General features: G+C 26.3%; 1 protein-coding gene across 3 annotated transcripts in view; it reads right to left on the minus strand.

The window, feature by feature from the left end:
- LOC113559053 (lachesin-like) overlaps positions 1–21,410 on the minus strand; it is a 99,461-nt gene that overhangs the window by 27,398 nt on the left and 50,653 nt on the right. For all 3 annotated transcript variants that reach the window (XM_026964662.1, XM_026964656.1, XM_026964668.1), the window contains exons 4-6: positions 13,281–13,384; positions 10,006–10,213; positions 7,165–7,320 (exon numbers count right to left, since the gene is read on the minus strand). In XM_026964662.1, the coding sequence (XP_026820463.1) occupies positions 7,165–7,320; positions 10,006–10,213; positions 13,281–13,384 (468 nt within the window). The remainder of the gene's footprint in view (positions 1–7,164; positions 7,321–10,005; positions 10,214–13,280; positions 13,385–21,410) is intronic.

The following is a 21,410-nucleotide window of genomic DNA, read 5'->3' on the forward strand; positions in this document are numbered from 1 at the left end:
GTCTCAGTGGTTTACCTAACCATGATGGCCGTACATATCTGGGCTTAAATAGCTGAAAACGAATTACTAGACAAACAAGCTAAATTACATGAATAAGTAAATAGATACATTTAATAATTGTTGTTGACCTTTGCCACATGCTAGTCCAACAGTTGTCAATAATTACACGCAAACTATGATTCGCATCGAATCGTCGCAGGAAAAACCACCTCGTGAAATATAATTAAAATTTAAAAAAAGTAAATAAAATAACCGTGTACGACACTACTCCCTCATTATAACGTTACATACAGCTCGTATAAAAATATATGTGTATATACGAGCAACTCATTATATCTTGCCAGCAAATCGGTCCCATCGGATACGGACATTCGTTATATTATTATGGTATACCTGTTGTATCAGTGTCGTACATAAGTGCCGGAAGTTATAGCGCTGTAATTAATAATGGGTGGTGGTAGCGTTGGTAGGTAGCGGGTGCTAAGGGCGATGAAGACATTATGTAGTCTTCGTGACGGTTTCCTACGCCCGTAATATTTTTGTTTTGGACCAAAAAAGTGGCATCAGACTTCTAAAAGTGAACTCGGGCCAAACGAAAATTCAACGGTCTTCCCTATCATGTGGCCACAAATCTACATTTTTACTTCGAATAAAAAAAAATTGAAAAAGTTTATTTTGTTATTAAATTAAATTGTTACACAATGCATTAATATTTATTTGACATAATTTAATTTAAATAACTAACATATGAAGAACCTATGCACAATTATGTGTACAGGACAATTTACCAAAAATGCTCACCCCCTAATTTTTTTTAATAAATAATTTATTCAAATTCTAATTAATGGAATTCTTAAGTAATATATAGTTCTCATTTTCAAATTTTTAATAATATTTTACTACTTAAGAAGTGTTCTGTGATGATACAAACTTCTATTTTTCAAATAAGAGCGGGGGGGGAAGTTATTAACTGTAAATTATTAATTTATCTACTTAACCAACACATTTTTAAAAATGTTCATGTTTCTATTTCAAAATTTGAACCAGTGAATTTACAGTTTGAGATTTTCCATGACGCGAAAAATAAACTTGCCAAAATCTTGTTCGACTAACAAAAATATTTAGCCTTAGCATTACTTTTAACTACAAGCAAACGTTTTATATAACCATATTTTGTTTAGAAGTCCTCGACGGTATAATCATTACCAAACACAACTCTGTTCAATAATATAGGTGCCTATGATAATATTTTAAGCAGAGGTGGACAATTTAATGAAAATAATGAACTCAAGTTAAATTAAGTTAACTCATAATCGTTAAGTCTGAATTTAATATTTATTATATAATTAATTTAACTCGAAAAATTTTAAATTGATATGAAAAAAATATTAACCTAACTCAGTTTAAAAAAGTCAATCTACTTTTTTTATTTAGTATGTGACTTTATCGCCTGTTTATCGCATACTGAGTATTTTGTGTCTGTTTTACATAATAACAATACATACCTATTATTATTTTATTATGAAACATAACAGAAATTTTAGTATAATAATTACAATTATAATAGTATTAAATTTGTATTGTTTTAAATCATATTTATACTAATGTTTGTGTATAAAATCATTAATTTTTTTTCAAAATTATTTTAACTTAATGTATTATTTAAATTGATTGATAAAAGCTAAGTTATTTCAACAGTAAATTTAAAATAGCTAAGTGCTTGAGTAAATTAAAAATCAACTTAACTAATTATGTTAAAAAATTTAGAAAAAAAATTAATTTTTAACTGGTTACTACCTCCCCCCTGCCCACGAGCTCAGGCTGGCGTCTTGCGAAACGACAAAAACAATCGCTGGTCGTCCGCATACTCTGAGTTTTTGAAATATTTCCATCTTCATGTTTTCAACGGTCCCGATTTTAATTCGATAAACAATAACCGTTAAATTTAACGTTTGACATAATACATTGCCCACCAATACACATGACGGTATAGTGCACAAAACTAATAAAATCCATCGTGGCCAAACAACAACAGCACATGAGTAGATATTAAAGACAACGGTGGCAGTTTTTTACTAAAAAAAACAGTGAATCATAAATGATTACAGCCGAAAAACGTTTCATATCGTATTTACGATCACAGTGTTGTTTTCGATTTGTATAAAAATATTATCTTCCATTTACTAACGATGGAAATCTCGAGTGACAAGCTTTGGAAATTGTCGATTTTATAGATAAAATTTAGAAGTTTTGAACAGACACAAACTAAATCGAATTTATTCATACGCCATTTAATGTCACTTAAAAGTAATAAAATAAATCTTCAAACTTTTATACTTTTATGACCATTATTATTTTAGTTTCAAACGAGAGCACTGAAAAATATGATTGCACGATATTTATGCTCGAATCGTAATATCATATTTCTTCTTTTCCTGATAAAACGGAATATCACAAATTTTAAAAACCAATGTTTAACCGAAAATAATTTCCGATCGATTGATAACAATAAATACTGTAACGAAATGATGAGCGGCAAAACGTTTTAAGCATTTACTAGAAAATCGGTTCCTCGGTCAAAGTAAAGTATACGAATTAGTTCCCGATAAAAATTACTTATCATTTATACAATTGTTCGAATTGGTTCCAATACATACAAGTTGGTAATATGATTAATATCTGATGATTGTGATTTTCCACCAAAAATATGGGCAGAGTTTTCATCTACTTCAAAACAAACTACATATTTTTGTGAATCGTTTGAAAATTTAATTCAGGATTTTGTTCAACTCACCCATATTGAAGAAGATTATACCCAAACTGCAATGTTTTAAATATTATACTATATAATTTTTATTATTACAATATTTTTTTTAATAAGGTTTATTTTGACATAGTTTTATTATAATGCTTGTCCGTTAGTCCTGTTCGAAATTGAATAACCAAATACTAAATCTGATTTTAATATAATACTAAATAGACTAAGTGAATCTTTTTCGAATAGACGAAATTGGCAGGGAAAATTCCCAAAATCTACAAACTCGTGAAGAAGTTACAACAATACATTATACTCGTTTAACAGTTAACACAAACATGAAAATACGGTTGACATGAAAATAATGGGTCATGGTGTAGGGTACACATTCCAACATAGTATAACGAATAATTCGTAACGTCTTTATTTAGAGTTTGCATTAAACTCATTCTTGCAGTTTAAGTATGAATTCAATTAAACAAGCTGCGAAATAGACTGCAAAGTTTTATCATCGGAACATTTTTTAACTTAGCTGAAATAAATAATTGCTGCCTGGGAAATAAGCATTAGATAATATAAGTACAAATATACGATATAAATTAAAACTATTTCATATTAATCATATTATATATATTATGATAAGACGACTAAGTATTTTGACTTCGGTGTTTTAATATTAATTAATTGCTAACCATAATATTAAATTAATACATTTTACGACAGTTACTTTATGTTTAACCACAGTTGTATATGGACAAAATGTAATAAATATGTTTCGTCTATTATAACACAATAATTATTGTTGAAAAAATATATATTATACAAAACATCTCATATATCTAAAAGTGACAAAGTGTTCATAATTATTTACTATGTTCAAAATAAATGTAACTTAAGAATTTATTCACTTATGATTCAAAATACACTAAATATTAAATATAATTATATTAAATCAAAGTATAGTTTAAAAATATTTCTTTAGTTATAATTTATAAATAATAAATTATTTTTAAGTTTAGATTAATGTAGTTAAATTAATTTTTTTTTTTTTTTTATACCAAATGCAAGTACTTAATAAATCAAAACAACTTTCTTTTTGGCAACAATTGGATTCTAAATACTTTTTTTTTTTAATTTCGTACAAAGATTATTTCCTAAAAGTTTTCTTACACAATTCATTGCCAACATAATTCAATTTTCCAAACATACTTTTTCCTTCAAAGAATAAACTATAAAAAATCGATAAAATAAATAACGTAATAATTTTAGTGATATAGCAGTATGAAATTAAAACAACACGATTTTATTACTCAGAAAACAAGTCACCACTTCACCCACCGCAATTCAAGTTTTAAAATCAATTAGTACACATTATAAAAACAAAAAAAATCTTAACACAGGTTGCTGTATAATTTATGAAAAAGAATATAAAACTATCGTCATCGCCAGAATGTGTGATTAATGTTGACAAAAAATTTGGCGCTAAATGTATATAATACACCTATTGTAAAAATTCCACCAGAGTAGTAGAATATTTTATTATAATATATATATATACACTATACAGAGTGTCTCAAAAAGAACGTTTTTTTTTTAAATTAGCTAACAAGCACAATAGTTTTCAAACAAATACAAAAAAGGATATTTACAGTTTCAGTATAACATCTGGTTTACGTATGAAAAATAATATCATTCGTTTGTGATTTGTCAGTCCGAAATGCGATCGAGAAAATTTACAATAACTACTTCTCAGTTCTCTCTGGTGGATTTCAAGAGGATGCCTTAACTTAACCGGGACCCAGTTTTTTTTGAATTTGATGACACATTAGGAGCAGCATCCCATTCGAACAAGATACAAAGTCGTATAATCTCCGTACCACTTTCGTTAGATTGGTAAACGGTCTTGACAACCAACACACGTATTTCAATTGACATTCGGTCCATGGTGACACCTGACAAAAACTGATTACACAACGACAAACTGGAATTATAGTAGATTAAAAAAAATGATGAGATCAATGTTGTAAAAATAAAACAAAAAATGGCAACCAATTTAAAAAAAAAAAAAAGTTTTTTTGGGGAGGGTCACTTTGTATATATATTACTTCAAAATTTTTTGTCAGTCAAGGTTTTGAAATAATTATTTTATATATTAAATCTTAACTTGAAAAGTTGCTAAATAACATTTTTGAAATAATAAAATACCATACCTCACAATTCAACCATCTATCAATATAAATTAATATCATAAAAAAAAAAAACAATCATAATAGGATTGATATATAATTCATAAAACAATGATAGTATTATCATCGTTATCTCCAGAATGTGTGATTAAAGTTTACCAAAATTTGTTATATACATACTTATTGCAAAAAAATCCACCAGAGAAATATATTATAATATAATAATATATATATATAAGTATATAACACTTAAAATTCGTTGTCAGTCAATGTGTTGTTATCATTTTTCTTCAAGATTAAAATTATCAACAACAACAACAATAACAACAACATTATAATATTAAATCTTAATTTGAAAAAAAATGATAGCACAGTGGTAAATTAAATTTTCGACATCGTTAGCTATCACCGCCACCGCCACCTCTACTAAGACTACAGCCGCCGACACCACCAACACCATCATCACCAACAACAACGTATAATAACAAAAGTTTTAACCCTTGAAAGTGTAATCCACTAAATTTCGTACATAAATTTAAATATTTTTAATGTGCGCACATATTATAGGTTACATCGAAACTTACAAACCACTTCTGTAACCTTTGTATATTATACTAATGCATATAGTAGGATTATAACTTTTTATAAGAGGTATCTCATGCACGCGATTACACGCACCGACACAATACATGGGTATATATATTTTACTTTTATTGTAATTCAGTAGCAAAACAATACCGGAGCACACAAGCAAAACGAAAAAAGTTTATTATTATTTTATTGGTGCTAAGCCCAGGACGACTTTTGCGTATTACATACTGTTTACAATATTACCTAATATTATTATAAGTTCGGGTCTGCAGAGAACAATCGGTTGAAATAAATAATTGAAAATAGGTACATAATAAAACGGCTATAGTCATATCGTGTAGTTCAGCTTATTATACCGTATACGCATTAGATAGCACACGCTGTAAAAAAATCATAGTAATTATATTAATATGTTTGGCTTCAATCGCGTTACGAAGAAAAATATATACGAACAAATTATTGTAATCAAATAACGAAAGAAAGTAGAGTGAACGCGATTATTATCCCTACCTCGGTCGCTAGCTCGTATAATAGTGGTTAGGACGTACGTATATGTATATTTCACCAGGTACAATGTATATTTTTTGAAACCTTGAATTTCATCGCACACACACACATACATAACATCACAAAAAACGAGTTCAACTCGATCATAAACGAACGTAGCGAATGAGCGCGTATAGGTAACTTTTAAACCACAATATAATCGCGTTCAAAACCTTTCCAACAGTCGAATAATATAATTTATAGTACTATTATTATTCTATTACAGCGTAACTCATTACGGTAGTTTTAATCGGCGTTTTATATTATACAGTGAAGATCGGTCAAAATGAAAGATAAATCCAAGTCGGTTAATTTCACCATAACTGGGCCGGCAATCACATGCGATTACGAGGTAGGTGATAACACATATAATAATATAATAATATTAGATTGTTACATTAAAATATACATTCACGTTGCCAGTTTATATATTGTGGGTGTTATGTGCATACTATTATACTATTATATACTGAGTGTATTTTTTATCAGAAAACACTCATTATTGTTTTAAAAACTTTTAACTTTTTAAAAATTTCAGATTTAACTTTAAATATTATTTTAGAACTTATTGACCCCACTCGTCCAAAATTCAATTTTTATTCATCCAAGTCCTCTAAATAATAGTTTGCTTTGCAATAAAAAATAAAAAATACATGCTATCAATTTTAAAAATGATAAATATAATTTATTTTTAATAATATATTACCTAAAATCAGCGTAAGTCAAATATTTTCAAATACGTTAATAGTTATTAAAATGGCAAGTGCCATTCGATAAAAGAATCACCTGTATATGATGATATAAATATTATAATGTTTGCACGACAAAGGTATAATAGTTTCAATCGTGGACGTTTAATATATATTTACAGTACGGCTGTCCGTCGCGGTGAATTCGTCGTATCGGAACATTAAGTGGTTCAGTAATTATTTCTACTCGACCGGCCCAGTACCTCCCGCCCTCACCAACCCTTCTTATTATTTCCCGCTACAATATATTATATTCTCTGTATATAAACGATACACCCTCGTTATCATAACTACATCGGTATCGTCATATTATTATTATACGGTATCGCATGCCTACCTGTGTCTCCGTTGTAATTAATATCGTCGCCATCCTCCCTCCGCCACATTACATACGGTTCTGGGTATCCGGCAGCTTTGCATATTAAAGTAGCATTACTCGCTTCGCGCACCACCATGTCTGTGCTCGTCTCCTTGTCTATGATGCTCGGGGGTACTTGAAAACAAAAAATTTAAAAAAATAAACTTTTATTTTCTACTTATTAGTAGGCAATTTTATTATTATCATCGTTTTACGTGTATTTTGATTTTTCATCAAATTTCGATTCGATTTTTGTCGTTAATTTTATTCGGGTATTCACATTAAAATGCTTTTAGGCTTTTCGCGAAACTGTAATAATACAATATGACGTCTCAACTTTAAACTATAATAATTTGGTATAGTTAATAATATAATATAACTGACAATAGTTAAATTTGTATATTTTACGTATAATAATAATATATCAGGGATTTAATACTTCTCAGTAATCAGTATTATACGAGATAATCCATTAAATGTAAGACTATCTGTTCACACATGGTTGTCGTATTTTAAAGATTTTACTCTTTTGAATGACAACAAATACAGTGGTCGCCGTTTATAGTGTTCACTGGTTATAAGAATCAACCACTTATAGTGATCAAAAATGCCAGGAACGGAACAAACAGCCGTTTTAAATGCATTTTTCGTCGCTTACAGTGTTCAGGTTTTTGGTTATTGTGATCAGAAATATAAAATATAAATATACTTTACAATAATATCACGTGTATATGGAAAACGATTACGAATGACAATTATCTTAATCGTGAACTTTAATCGAGCTAATCTTATCTAATGTAACCCACGTAATGAGCGATACTTCATATCGTACATTCGTACATGTTTGAAACCGACTACTTTGCTACGTTGAACAATTTGGAGCACATTATGATGGTTTCCATACCAAAAAAACTGGGGCACATTATCGACTTTTTTGAAAAAACCTAAGTGTGATAAATCACGTATATGTATTTTTACACGTTGCAAAGTCTATTTAATGTTGTTTATAAAGTGTTTAAAAAATTAAAATTATAATAAATAAAATAAATAAAAAATAATGATACATAAATGTATAATTTATTTTAATTAAATTAATATTTCATAGTTTTTCCGAATAAATAGAAAAAAAGCTTTATTTTTTAGAAAGCATTTATCATTATTAGTTGGCTACTAAATCTATTCGATATTAACTCCCTCCCTTTAAATTTTATTATATCAGAAAAATAACCTGAACGAATTCTAATTACCAAGTCTGAATTTAAACCTCAATCCAATCTGCCAGTTCCGGCCATAGTATATTATAGTTTTATGTAAGGTGACATTTATTTATCTCTTAAATATGTTTTATAATATCATTATCGAAATATCAAAATATTATTACTACTACATTATAATAATTATTATTATACATTATTTAGTTTACTTTCAAACTTGTTTATAATTTATATGAGAAATCTTATTATACGTATAATATTGTTACTAACATATATTATTACACTTAATTTGGGATTTTTATAATTTTGTAAAATACCTCAACATTTATTATAAATATCCACATTCTCCAACTACATAATAATATTATACATTTATTGTACACATGTAACATATAGTACAATTTCCTGAAAATAACATATATTATGCTGATTAAAAATTAAATGTACTTAAGTAGTCTGTTCTTTGAAAATCAATTATAATAATTTTAAAGAAGGTTTAACAAAGGTATTATTATAATCATTATAAAACAAAAGTAGATATAGTGCTAGTGCATCGTTAGAAAATTTCAACAAAAATAATACAAAAAAACTGAATATTTTTCGACATTTAATAAATATCCTGTATATGTGTATTTGAACTCACTATTATTAACATTGGGAATATGCAAAGTGATTCACCAAGAATGTTCATTCCCATTTTAGATTCTGAGCAAAACGATGGATGTATTGATTTTACAACGATGTGTGTTTTTTTCGTGTATAAGTATACGATAAGTTGTCGATAAGATACTTTGATTTTAAATTTGAGGATGGTTTTAAATAGGAAATTTAATCTAGTTGATGTGAAATGCCAATAAACGTATGAATGAGTAAAAATGCTTGAAAATTTGATTCAAGGTTTCTAATAAGTCGTTTATGTCAAAAATTTGTTGTCACGATATTTTTTTAAAAGTATTTAAATTTAGAATTTTAATAAAATTTGTGAAAATCTCAAAAAATATAAGTTATTTTAAAAATATATAAATAATTTTCTATTTTTATCTAAGATTTGAAAATTGAATACAAGATTCATTATAATTGTATACACCTTAATAGTGATACAATCGACACTTATATTAACTATTTAAAAAGTTTTCTTTGGCGATACAAACTTTATTTTTTTCAAACAAAAATTTTAATAACGTAAATAGTTTAAGAAATTAAAATATATAATTTAAAAAAAAATAAAAAATTAGAATTTAAATTAATTAATTTTAAAAGAAAAATAGGACTGAACATGGTTGTTGGATCATTTTGTATAACATTAAGGTGATTTCACGCTAGTCAGTTTTATGGTATTATATTTTGAACTAATTGTCTACTTTTGATATTATTTCTTAGGTCCTTGAACAATTTCCCAAAGTTAATAAACTCAATTAATTCAAGTGAATTGTAAACTTTCAAGTTAAAACAAAAAAAAATTTTAAAATTAGCATTAATTAACAGCGAGGGATGGAAACTGTTTTACTTCGTCACTTACGTTTTTTGTGCTTTATAATAAAACACAGTTATCAAATCGAAACACAATATAGATAAGAACGAGGATAGAAATAAGTGGTATACTTACCGACCACTTGCAAGTACCCTTGTCGACTTCTCATCGGGTCCGTGTTCACTTGGCACATGTACCATCCCCGATCTTCTTCATGCACGTCTCTAATGTGCAGATACCACGATCGGTGATCGTTGTAAGAAAGCGTTACCCTAGGATTTTGGGTAATAACATTGTGATGAATGGACAAAATTGTCTGAGTATCTACCCTGACCCATGCGACCTGCAAAAAAATAATAAAAAAAATACCAGATTAAAGATAAAATGTTTGGAATTTTCAATAGAATACAATACTAAAGTATTATAGGACTGCACGTGCATATTATAAATTCAAGTATGTTCCAATCCCAGGGATCGCAATGATTATTGAACCATATACTAACTCAAAAGTAAATAATAAGTACAAAAGATATACTAATAATGTCTTATGTATATGATACTAAAATAAAATTATGTATAATATAATATGATAGGGAGATATATTATACAGATATAAACGTATTTAATATTTATTATAATACAATTATTATTAGTATTAAATAAATTCAATTTTATGAGTTTCGCTTACAAAAATATATTTCAAATAAGTACAAACAATTTATACAAAGCTTCTTGAATGTTCTTCAAATTATTTCATTCATTAAATTCTTACGAACAACTGACAGCAAAGTTATTTCTATACTTAAAGAATATATGAATACTTTATATGTTTGGACACTCAACTAATCTCACTCACCTGGATGATTGGGTACGAGTTTGCTGTATTTTATACATTTAAAAATAATAAAACAAAATTGCGTTCAAAAATCAATTCTTAGTGAAGCTCGACTTTCTAGTTGCATTGTATGTATGCAGAATGTTTTCAATTCAGCTATACGGTTAATCATAAAAAACATTTTAAGGATTGTATAATAATAGTTTCAACATGAAGATATCACATTTCTTTTCTAAAATATCAACTCTTAAAAACTATTAATATTTAACAAAATAAATAATTGATAAGATAGCAAAGATCATTAAAAAATTATAATTTAATGCATTAAGTTTTCATCTTTAATACTAACCGTTTTCCCTTCATATATGCCCGCAAGTTTTCAGTATTTTTTTTTTCAACTTTTTAGAAAATTGCAGTCGGAATTCAAAAATGACTACTATGAAGTACTATCAATATAAATAATAGGTCCTATCTCATATCTATATAGATTATTTATATACTACATTTTTGGATTACTTCTTTTATCGAAACAAATAGTTATAATAAAAAATACCACTGTAAAAACAGTATAAAAAAAATTATTCAGTTTTAGTCGTTTTAGATCTAAAGTATCTTTTTACATATTATACGAATACAATTTATTTTATCGAGTTTTTCTAGGACTTATATATAACGCCGTCATAGGATATCAACAATTCATTAGATTTGATAAGGATATTTGATGCTGTCCAACCCAAGGGTTAAAATTAGAACCACCGCTCTGCTATCTTATGTTATTTTTCATGACACTCGTTTATGTGCAATACATTATTGTAACATTGATTTATTACGACATTCTCCGAATGAGCGATAATTACGAACTAATATATTATTATATATTAATGTTGTGCTATGCGTGTAGATCGTCGAGATCAAACTGCACTACAACCACACTCAACATCACATGAATCAACGGCCTACTGCGTTTTGGCTTATAATTATAAATAGCTGATAATAATCACAGTATATAATAATCATAGATACATAATAGATATACGTGTCTATGATCATAATATACGGATGTGCGGTAGCTTGATTGGCCAGTTAGCCCAACCGTTTCTTTGTAATAATAGGTAATATGTATATTATAAACCCACTGTTGTTGATTAGACGCGCTCGTGATCGACCACCGTGTAACTCTTGTCAATTTGTAAGCCTTTGTACGTTGAACCGTAGGAACATAATATTTGATTAGACTTGACTAACACGATGTTTACAACAAGAAATCACAGGCTAACAATCATTATGTAGTATAAAATACATTGTTTAATGATAGGAATCATACTCACAAACGACTATGGAATGTTATAATATATTATATATTATGAAGTTGGTTTCAAACTACAATAAAAAATGTAACTTTGGTGTTTAATGTGTAAACGTTATTAATTTACGGTCGATCGTATTTTATAATACATTATGGGATATTAATACTACCTATGTGTGGGGTAATTTTTTATTTTTTATTATTATTAATATAGAGCATATCGGGTTTAAATATTCAAAATGTGTAGAGTGCCTATATGTTTTATGATTATTTATTGAAGTACTTGTATTATGATTTTTATTTTAAAAAATACTTTGTTTTGTACTAAATTATAAAAAAAATGCATTATAAAGTAAGATTAGATATATTAAAATATATATATAACTATAACTTACCTACCTATAATAATTACAGTTTAACTAATATAATTACGTATGATAAAAAAACCATTAATTAAAGGTAAAATTTTTTTATCATACTAGAAAATGCTATCATGCCAGAGATACCTATTAGGTACTATAGATACTTAATAGATATTATACAATTGAATTAATTTTAACTGTATTATTTTCTACAGTATCTACAGTTAGTGTGGTAATAGTTATTTTTAGTTTAGTAATTATCATAATCCCTATTAGACCTAACAGAACTTTTTGATTAAAACACGAATCATTTCAATTTTAAAATTATTAAACTTAACTTTACGTTAAGTGCAAAGAATCGATTTTTTATATTTACCTTATAGGTAATCATATTTTCAAACTTTATTCTTATAATAACATGTTATTTATAAACAACAATACTTCATTTTTTATAGTAAATGATTATTTATGATATTATAATAATAAAAATAACAAGGTAAGTATAAATAACATATAATATCAAAATGTCCGCTTGTATTAATTAGTGATCAGTAAAATACTAAATTTTCATTATTTAACTTTTTTTCCCATTTAAAAGCCAGCCATTTCCCAGAAAATTATAGCAAATAGATGAAATTATTTCAGACTTTTATTTTAAAACCCAATTAAAAGTTTTCCTTTGTTGACCGAGGTTATTTAATGGCCTGAAGTCACCTGTTTTGTGGTTATTTAAGTGACAAGTGACCGTAATGTACCGTTAGTAAGAATTATATTATTTGTTATTTAGAAAAGAGAAACATGTTTACAGATACTTCTATGGCCCGGGACAAGACTCCCCTGGAGAATATTATTATATCTCTTAAATTAATTGCGTATTAACGAAACTATAGCGTTTCGGTTTTCTCACCTTAAATCCACGTAGGTTGTCCACCACACACGCCAATAATGCGTCTCTGCCAATGCTGACCGTAACGTTTGGTATAGGCTCGGCAAATCTTGGCATTGACGTTTCTATATAAAATAAAACATAAAAAAAGACATTATTTTTAATCCGATTATCACACGAATCGCAATAGTGGTAGCTGCTACAGTGGTACATATATTGCCGAATATCATAGCTTAGTCATTGATTATTCAAAGATTATTTACAATTGTACGTTATCGGGAGAAAGTAACGGTTGCAATGATAAAACTTATCTTATGTAATGCGATGACTGAAGTCGAAAAATGATTTTAAAAAGTTTTATATTGAGTGAATTGTAAATCGGAGACTGGAGATCTAGAAAAATAAGATTGAGCGGTCGTGTGAGTTAAAAAACGACAATTGAAAGAGATATAAATTATTTTGAAACTAAGTTACCTACTAAAAGAGCACATCAAACAACGTGCTCCATTGTTAAATCAAAGAAGATTAAAAATATTAAAAGAAACATTTTTAACATTAAATTATTAGACATTTATAATAATTGTCTCAACTATTTTTTGTGTGAAACGATAAGTGTATTGATTTTACTAAACATTGTAAATGTTTTGTATGTGCCCTCCATTACTTTTAGAAACACTAAATATCTTCATCTTTGAGAGAAGCTCCAAATGGTAAATTAGGTCTATTTGATACTTAAGGAATTCAAAACCGATAATTCTCTATAATTTTCATTGCAATTAAGAAAAATTATAAAAATAATTATTTGCAAACTGGAATATTTATCAATTTTCAGCAAAATTAATTTCTTTTTTTTTTTGTAGTAGTTGTAGTAGTAATAGTAGTAGTAATAATTCAAAAACGAATAACCTAAGAGATATGAAATTCTCATCAAACACATATTACCATTAACTAAACGTCTTTTAATTTTCAAAATATTTGTGTTATTTATAGACATTTACATTTCTGAAAATATAAAAACTTTTAAAGATTATACCATTGAATAATATAATAGGTATAGGTATACCTATATAATTTATATTATACTTAAACGATTCGTTCTTATAAATAAAAATAGTTAAACATCTGTATTACTAATGAAAAAATGAATTAATACTTAATCGACAATAGTGATACAAATTAATCATAAAATATTATAAAAATAAGCAATGACTTATCATTCATTAAATTCATATTTTAACATATTATATTATAGTGACCTTTTCAATGACGATGAGGTATAGTTACTCGAAATCTACTCCACTAAAGAGCGACTTTCTCGGTTTTAATTATTTTAAAAATTAAATTTTTAACGGATAGTGTAGATATAATCCTATTTAAAAAGTATCGTTCCACATAAAACTTATGTTTTTAAATAAAAAACTATCGCTATACTAAAATGGGATTTTTTCATATAAAGCATATTTTATAGTTATATTTTGGTAATTTTTAAGGCATAGTTAAAATATATATGTAATTGTCGACGTTTATTTGACAGCGTTTCCGTTTTAAGTTCTGGTGGTTGGTAAAAGTTTTTCGTTATTATAGCAATATTGTGACGATTTACAAGCATGTACACGTGTGTACGTTTGAGTATGCACATGAATGTGTGTGCGTATATATATATTATAATATATGGACTTGTGATGCGGTTTATTGGAAACGCGAGAAATTGTGGGTGTATACGCTCGACGGAAGTTGTATAACGACAACGTTAAAACTTTAGGCCGAGTACACCAGCCCGCCATGAAAAGTTGGTGATAATATACGGAAGAGGGGTAGCGATTGAGGTTTGGTGTGGGTTCCGGTGGTGGTGGCGGTGGGGGTGGGGGTGCGAATTCGTTTTGTAGACCGAAACAATATTCACCATGACGTGTATGTGTGGGTATATATATATAATATGTACTAAATATAGTGTCGAGTGAGTCATTAAACCATGGTCATTATATTATATATATATATACGTATATGCATAGTTTAGATAATATTGCCAAGTGTTCCAGACACATCACGTACGTTGGAAATGACTGGGTAGGAGAGGGTCTGGAGTCCTGCGAATTGAGTGACCCGTTTTATTGTTTTAAATTAAACACATTTTTTCCATCTCTCGTATTCCACCCCGTTACACCCCCACACTACAACCGTAGCCGCCGTTACATTACCGCAATATATTATTGTACAGAATTTTTTATGTGCGATATAAATTTGTCGTCATCAACGTTATAATAAAAATAAACCATACAAAATCGTACATGTACATATATATTATATATACAAACAACATAATATAAGCTGTATAAGGATGACTGAAATAACGTTTAAAAAATAAATAAATATACGACGTATTAACTGGACTTTTATTTTTTCGTTTATGTTACTACTCATAATGATTATGACAAACCGACGAAATGTGCTCTTTTAAGTATATGTAAATAATATATTTATTAAACTAACGCGTGGTATCTTATGTTGGCACTTATATATTAAACAATCGGCAGTTTATTGCCGTGTAATGTATAATACGTAATATATTTATTGAATAATGAACTGTGTTCAAGACAGTACAAGTTTTCTAATACTCGTAGTGAATATCTCGTGACTTAAAAGAATTAAGCAATATTATTCTCTACCTTTATCATACTCGCCACGAAATAAATTTAATTTTCTCTAAACCCACACTGAGACCTTCATTACTATACATATATAAAATCAAATAATAAATTTAATATGTACACAATACATATTATATTAAATACTGTAAATATATTATGTATAAGTGCAATTAATCTTAAGAAAAAACTCGACGCCACATTTCAATAGACAATATTTTCGCCTTTCAATTTCATACAATGGGCAAAATATCAACTCAATTATTGTATATTGACATGTTATAGGCTACATAGTACGGTTTTACTAAGAGTTAGTGTTCTATTTTTCAAATATAAGATAACTAAAATAAAAAAACATTTTTCTTATGATTGCTACATTAAATTTTAAAACATTTTATCATGAATTAATGATTATAACATAATATCCAAAATTGTGATCAATATAACAAATTTACCTTGCTCATAATTTATAATTAACTAACAATATATTACATTCTGTATATGGAAAATAAAATTATCGTAATTATTCACTAAAACTTTATATAATATATTATATAGGTAATAATATGAATTGTAACGATTTAATTAAAAGACGCTACAAACCATTATAAAAGTGTACACTTATCAGACAAACTCTCGTTGTTCTATTAGAAAATACATTTTTTTTTTAACTTATTAACAATTGTGAAATTGTTATTATAAATTTATCGCTTAAATATCATTTTAGAAATTATTTACATTTTTATCCAACCAGACAGATAAAGTTTATTTTGTATAACTACAAGTTAATATTTAAATATTTACCATAGATCAATAAAAAACTACTAACAACCTATTCGCTGCTTTCTCAATAAAACAAAATGATAAAAAATATTATTCAAAGTAATAAAATAATTCAAATCGTACGAGGAAAATTAAACCATTTTCAAAATAAATAACTATTAAATACAAAAATATACGAAGGGAAAACAAAAAGAGCAAGAAAAAAAGTACTAACAATAAGAGGGTGTCGAAAATAAAAGCATTGTTTGTGCCTTTTTTATGATTAATTTCTTATATAATTTATTTGCTTTATTTCCATATAATGTTTTCCTTCTCTCCCCTTTTTTGTTTTTGCTTATCATTTCGTCCCCCCATTTCTTAACTTTTTTCATTAAATTTCTACTAGTAAATTCCATAAAATGAATCGTTACTGAAAACATGAGTTGAAGTAAAAAAAGAACAGTTTAATCCATCATAGTGGTGGGATTGGTAATGTAAAAAATGTAATTTGACTATTAAGTCGGATTTAAGTTTCCCATTATTTGTTACTTATAATAATGATATAATTGTATACGTAACAAATTTTCGATGTCAAATCTAGTATAATTATTTGACGATATAAACGTAATTTATTCACAAAAACATTGCAATACACGTCTTATAATGTTTCATTACCTAAATAAGATGATGCTTTGTAACTTATTTTTAAATGTTAGTACCAACAATTCTCTCTTATCCACTTTGTTAATTGTGATTTTTATAATTCAAACGTTTTTTAAATATTAACTTTTATAACAACATTAAATATGTATTACAGTATTTGTACCACTTCACTCAGCATTAAATATGCAAACAAAGAAAACTGCAAGATTCAGAAAAGTTTTTTGTGCACTTTATAATATTCTTTCGTTCAATCCCTTTTTAAATATTAATGAATATTTTGAAGCAATACATTAGCAATGAAAAAATTGAAACAACATATCTCTGATACGCATATTCACTAAATATTATATATTATCTCACATTATACAAATTTATAAATACGATAATATTGAAGTTATGTGGACATTACAATATGAATATTACGAAAGACAATTGACCAAACAACCAAAGATATTTGAATATTATACCTACATGTATTTTAAATTTTCACTCATCTGAAAATATTATTGCATATACTTCAGATGAAAAAATTGTGTTTATAACAGAATATTATAATGTAACATGGCTAATGGCTATGTTATATTTAGGTATATGTATTTATAATTTCAACCAGATTAAAAAATAAAGCGTAAACAATTCTCTTATAGACATTTTACTACGAACATTGCTCTTCGTATTCAAAGATTACGTTATCTTTTTATAAAAATTTTCGTGTACATAAACAACAGATACCTCTTGTGACAAATGTAAATCCTGTTTTGTTTAACTTTTATATACCGATGATAATATGATTTTTTTTTTTATTATTATTATTTAATTATAAAAATTAATTATAACAACCTTTTCGCATGAATTTTAAATTAAATATTATGTTTAATAGTATTATATTTTTGCAAATTCAAAAATATCAATGATTTAATAATTTTATACCTATATGCTTTTATAATAACTTCAATTACCTATTAAAATATATTTAATAGATTTTAAAATGTTGTAATAATAATTAATTATACAATGTTATAATTATCAATTTAAAATGGTGTTTAAAAATTAAAATCGTTAAAACATATTCTCTTCGTTTATTAATGGTTTTAGATTTATAAATATTTAATGTAATTTAACAAATTAGCTTTTAAGAGTAAACGTAAGTCTTATACTTAGGCTTGTGGAAATATTTTAAGCTATATCTACGTCTAGATATTTACCTAATCGAACTGTTTAATCAGAAACAGTTGCCAAAATCTTATCGCGCAGTGTATGTACATACATTAAATTTTCATTATCTTTAATCGCTGCAGTTTATTAGAAATCTACATCAATAACTCTCGCAAATATTTGTTTATCTTAATAATAGTAATAATATTGTTTAATACAAAATAATTTATTCAATTGCATAGTATATAGTACATATTATACCACACATTTCTTTTTGTTATTAATTTTAAGTTATATTTAAAATATTGCTAAACCTTAAATATATAAAAGTATGTATAAAATATTAATAAATTTAAAATTTTTTGCGATTTATTAAATAAAAATATATACTAATTCGTTATAATTTAAAAATTAAAAACTATAAAAGGAATCATTATTTTGGTGATTGATTTTTCACGATTATAAATGAAATTATAAAGTAAAGTTAGATTAAGTCATAGTTAATAGATAAAACTTATAGGTAATTTGTCCTTTAGATTCAATACTCATCTAGAAAATTAAATTGCATAAAAAGAAACACTAGTATTGATGAAAAAATCTAAATTCCAATGCTAAATTCAAATTACTAGATCAGTTTTTTTTTGTATGAACATGTAACAGGTTATGCCTAATAAACAGAACTCAATTGTTCGAACTTTAAAAGCTTCAAAGAAAAACATGTGTCAAAAATGCAATACAGTTAAATAATAATTGTACACCTATCACTATTTAAATCATTTTTTTAATCATAAATATTATTTAATTATTAAAAAAAATTACCAAGACAAAATATGAAAAAATATCAACAGGTAAACACAGTTTACCCTAGAAGTTTTCGTTTTGAAATAGCCTATTCAGGAATCTATGTGACTGTTATGTTATATTTGAACGAATGAATAAAAAAATATATCATTGTCAAAACTGTTGAGACATCAGAAAATATTTTTAATAATTTTTATGTTTAACTTTCATTCTTTTTAAATTTAATCGTTTCGAATTAATTTATGTAAATTAACTGTGCGAGATTTTGTTTACTATTTTATGATATTGTCTTAAAAATTATGGAAGACAATTATATAGTATTTATAATTTTTACAATATGGAATTCATATTAAATATAAATATATCTATAGACTACAGTCGAGCTATGAAAGCAGAAACCCTACTTAGATACTATTTCAGAGATTCTTTCTAGGTTATATCAGTTAATACTTAACTTACAAAAACATTTAATATACTTTATTGTCTAACGATAATAAAATTACTTCATATGTTAATGATTTATCATTTTTAAAGTTACGGTTTCATTTTAAATAAATTATATTCAAGACTAAATTTAGTTAAATAAGAAGTCCTTTGATACAAATTATTTAATAGAAAACAATTTTTAATATTATTTTTTTTGAAAGTAGTTATTAAGCAACTATAGATAACGCTTTTCCGACAATATAATTTACTGAAAATTGAAATTTATATGCATAAGGATCTTAAACAATATATCCGAAGGAGTTTATGAACGAAATGAGCAAATGTAAAATTATTAGAGCATTCTAAGGAACAGAAGAAACATATCCATAAAATTATCCCTAAATTGTTTTTGTAAGTCACAAACTAGTACAATTTTTTACGTCTAAATCTGACACTATTTATGCGGCACAATACACAAGTGAATAAAATTAAATTTTTATCTAGCCTATTCTTTTTCTATTCTTAGATGCATTTCTGCTTACAACAAAATAATTTTAAAAACTATTATAACACATTAACAATAATACTTGATTCTGCCAATAGCCATAGTTGTCGAGATAGTATCTATAAAAAAATAATTATTATAATAATACGTATGTATTTTATTTTAATTATTATAATATAAGTACATTCATAAATTATATACATTTTCAAAAACGAGTATAAAAAACAATAAGTATTTATATGTAATAAAATAAAACCATAGATTGTTACATATAATGTACGGTTTGAAATAGCCACATTATTCATTGATTATTATTATGTATAATAAAACGAATGGTAGATACGAAAACTAGACCGATTATCTTTCAGAACATTCTGGCGAATTACTGTGTAGTCGGGTTTATCGTCTAGGGGTTATACGGGAAAGGGTTGTCTGTCTGGAGAAGTATTCATGCCAAATGGACTCAGATACGCCAAGAATATCTAACAGCAAAACGACAATATAAATAAAAAATGTCTAACCAAATGACAATGGATGTTTTATTCAAAACACCAGTTGGTAATGGATATTAACAACGAGAAATAACGTAGAAATTCAATTAGCATGAGTAGATATAATAACATAATTATTATTATTAGGTTCACAAAATTATTACGACAAGTATATTGTTACCGATATTAATTAATCACAAATAAAATATTATATGAAAAAATATTCTTTTGTTTAAATAAATATCGATAGTTATTAAAAATAATTATAGAATACCTATAATATAAAATTGAAGAAATTTTTGATTTCAATAACCTAGCAAAACACGTTTGTAAAATTATAATTTTTGATTGAAATTCTAATTGTATTATAATTTTGTTTTTTTAATACTTAATAACAAGAAACAAATGATAAAATATGTAAATACCGATGCGATGTGGTTATTCATATATTCCAGAATATACATATTTCGTTCTATTATATAATTGTTATGGTAACAAAAAAAAAAAATTATAATAAACAAGCAATAATAAAAATAATGATTAACAAACCTAATAAATAAGGGGAAAAGCTCCATAATATGTTATAAATTACTTAACAAGTTATATTTTTAATCAAATTTATATATTACATTATACTATTATTAGTAACAATATTCATTGTACGATGTAAAATATAGTTTACAATTATAAACAACCAACAAAA

Source organism: Rhopalosiphum maidis, chromosome 1 (genome assembly GCF_003676215.2).
Source record: "Rhopalosiphum maidis isolate BTI-1 chromosome 1, ASM367621v3, whole genome shotgun sequence".
Lineage (NCBI taxonomy): Eukaryota > Metazoa > Arthropoda > Insecta > Hemiptera > Aphididae > Rhopalosiphum > Rhopalosiphum maidis.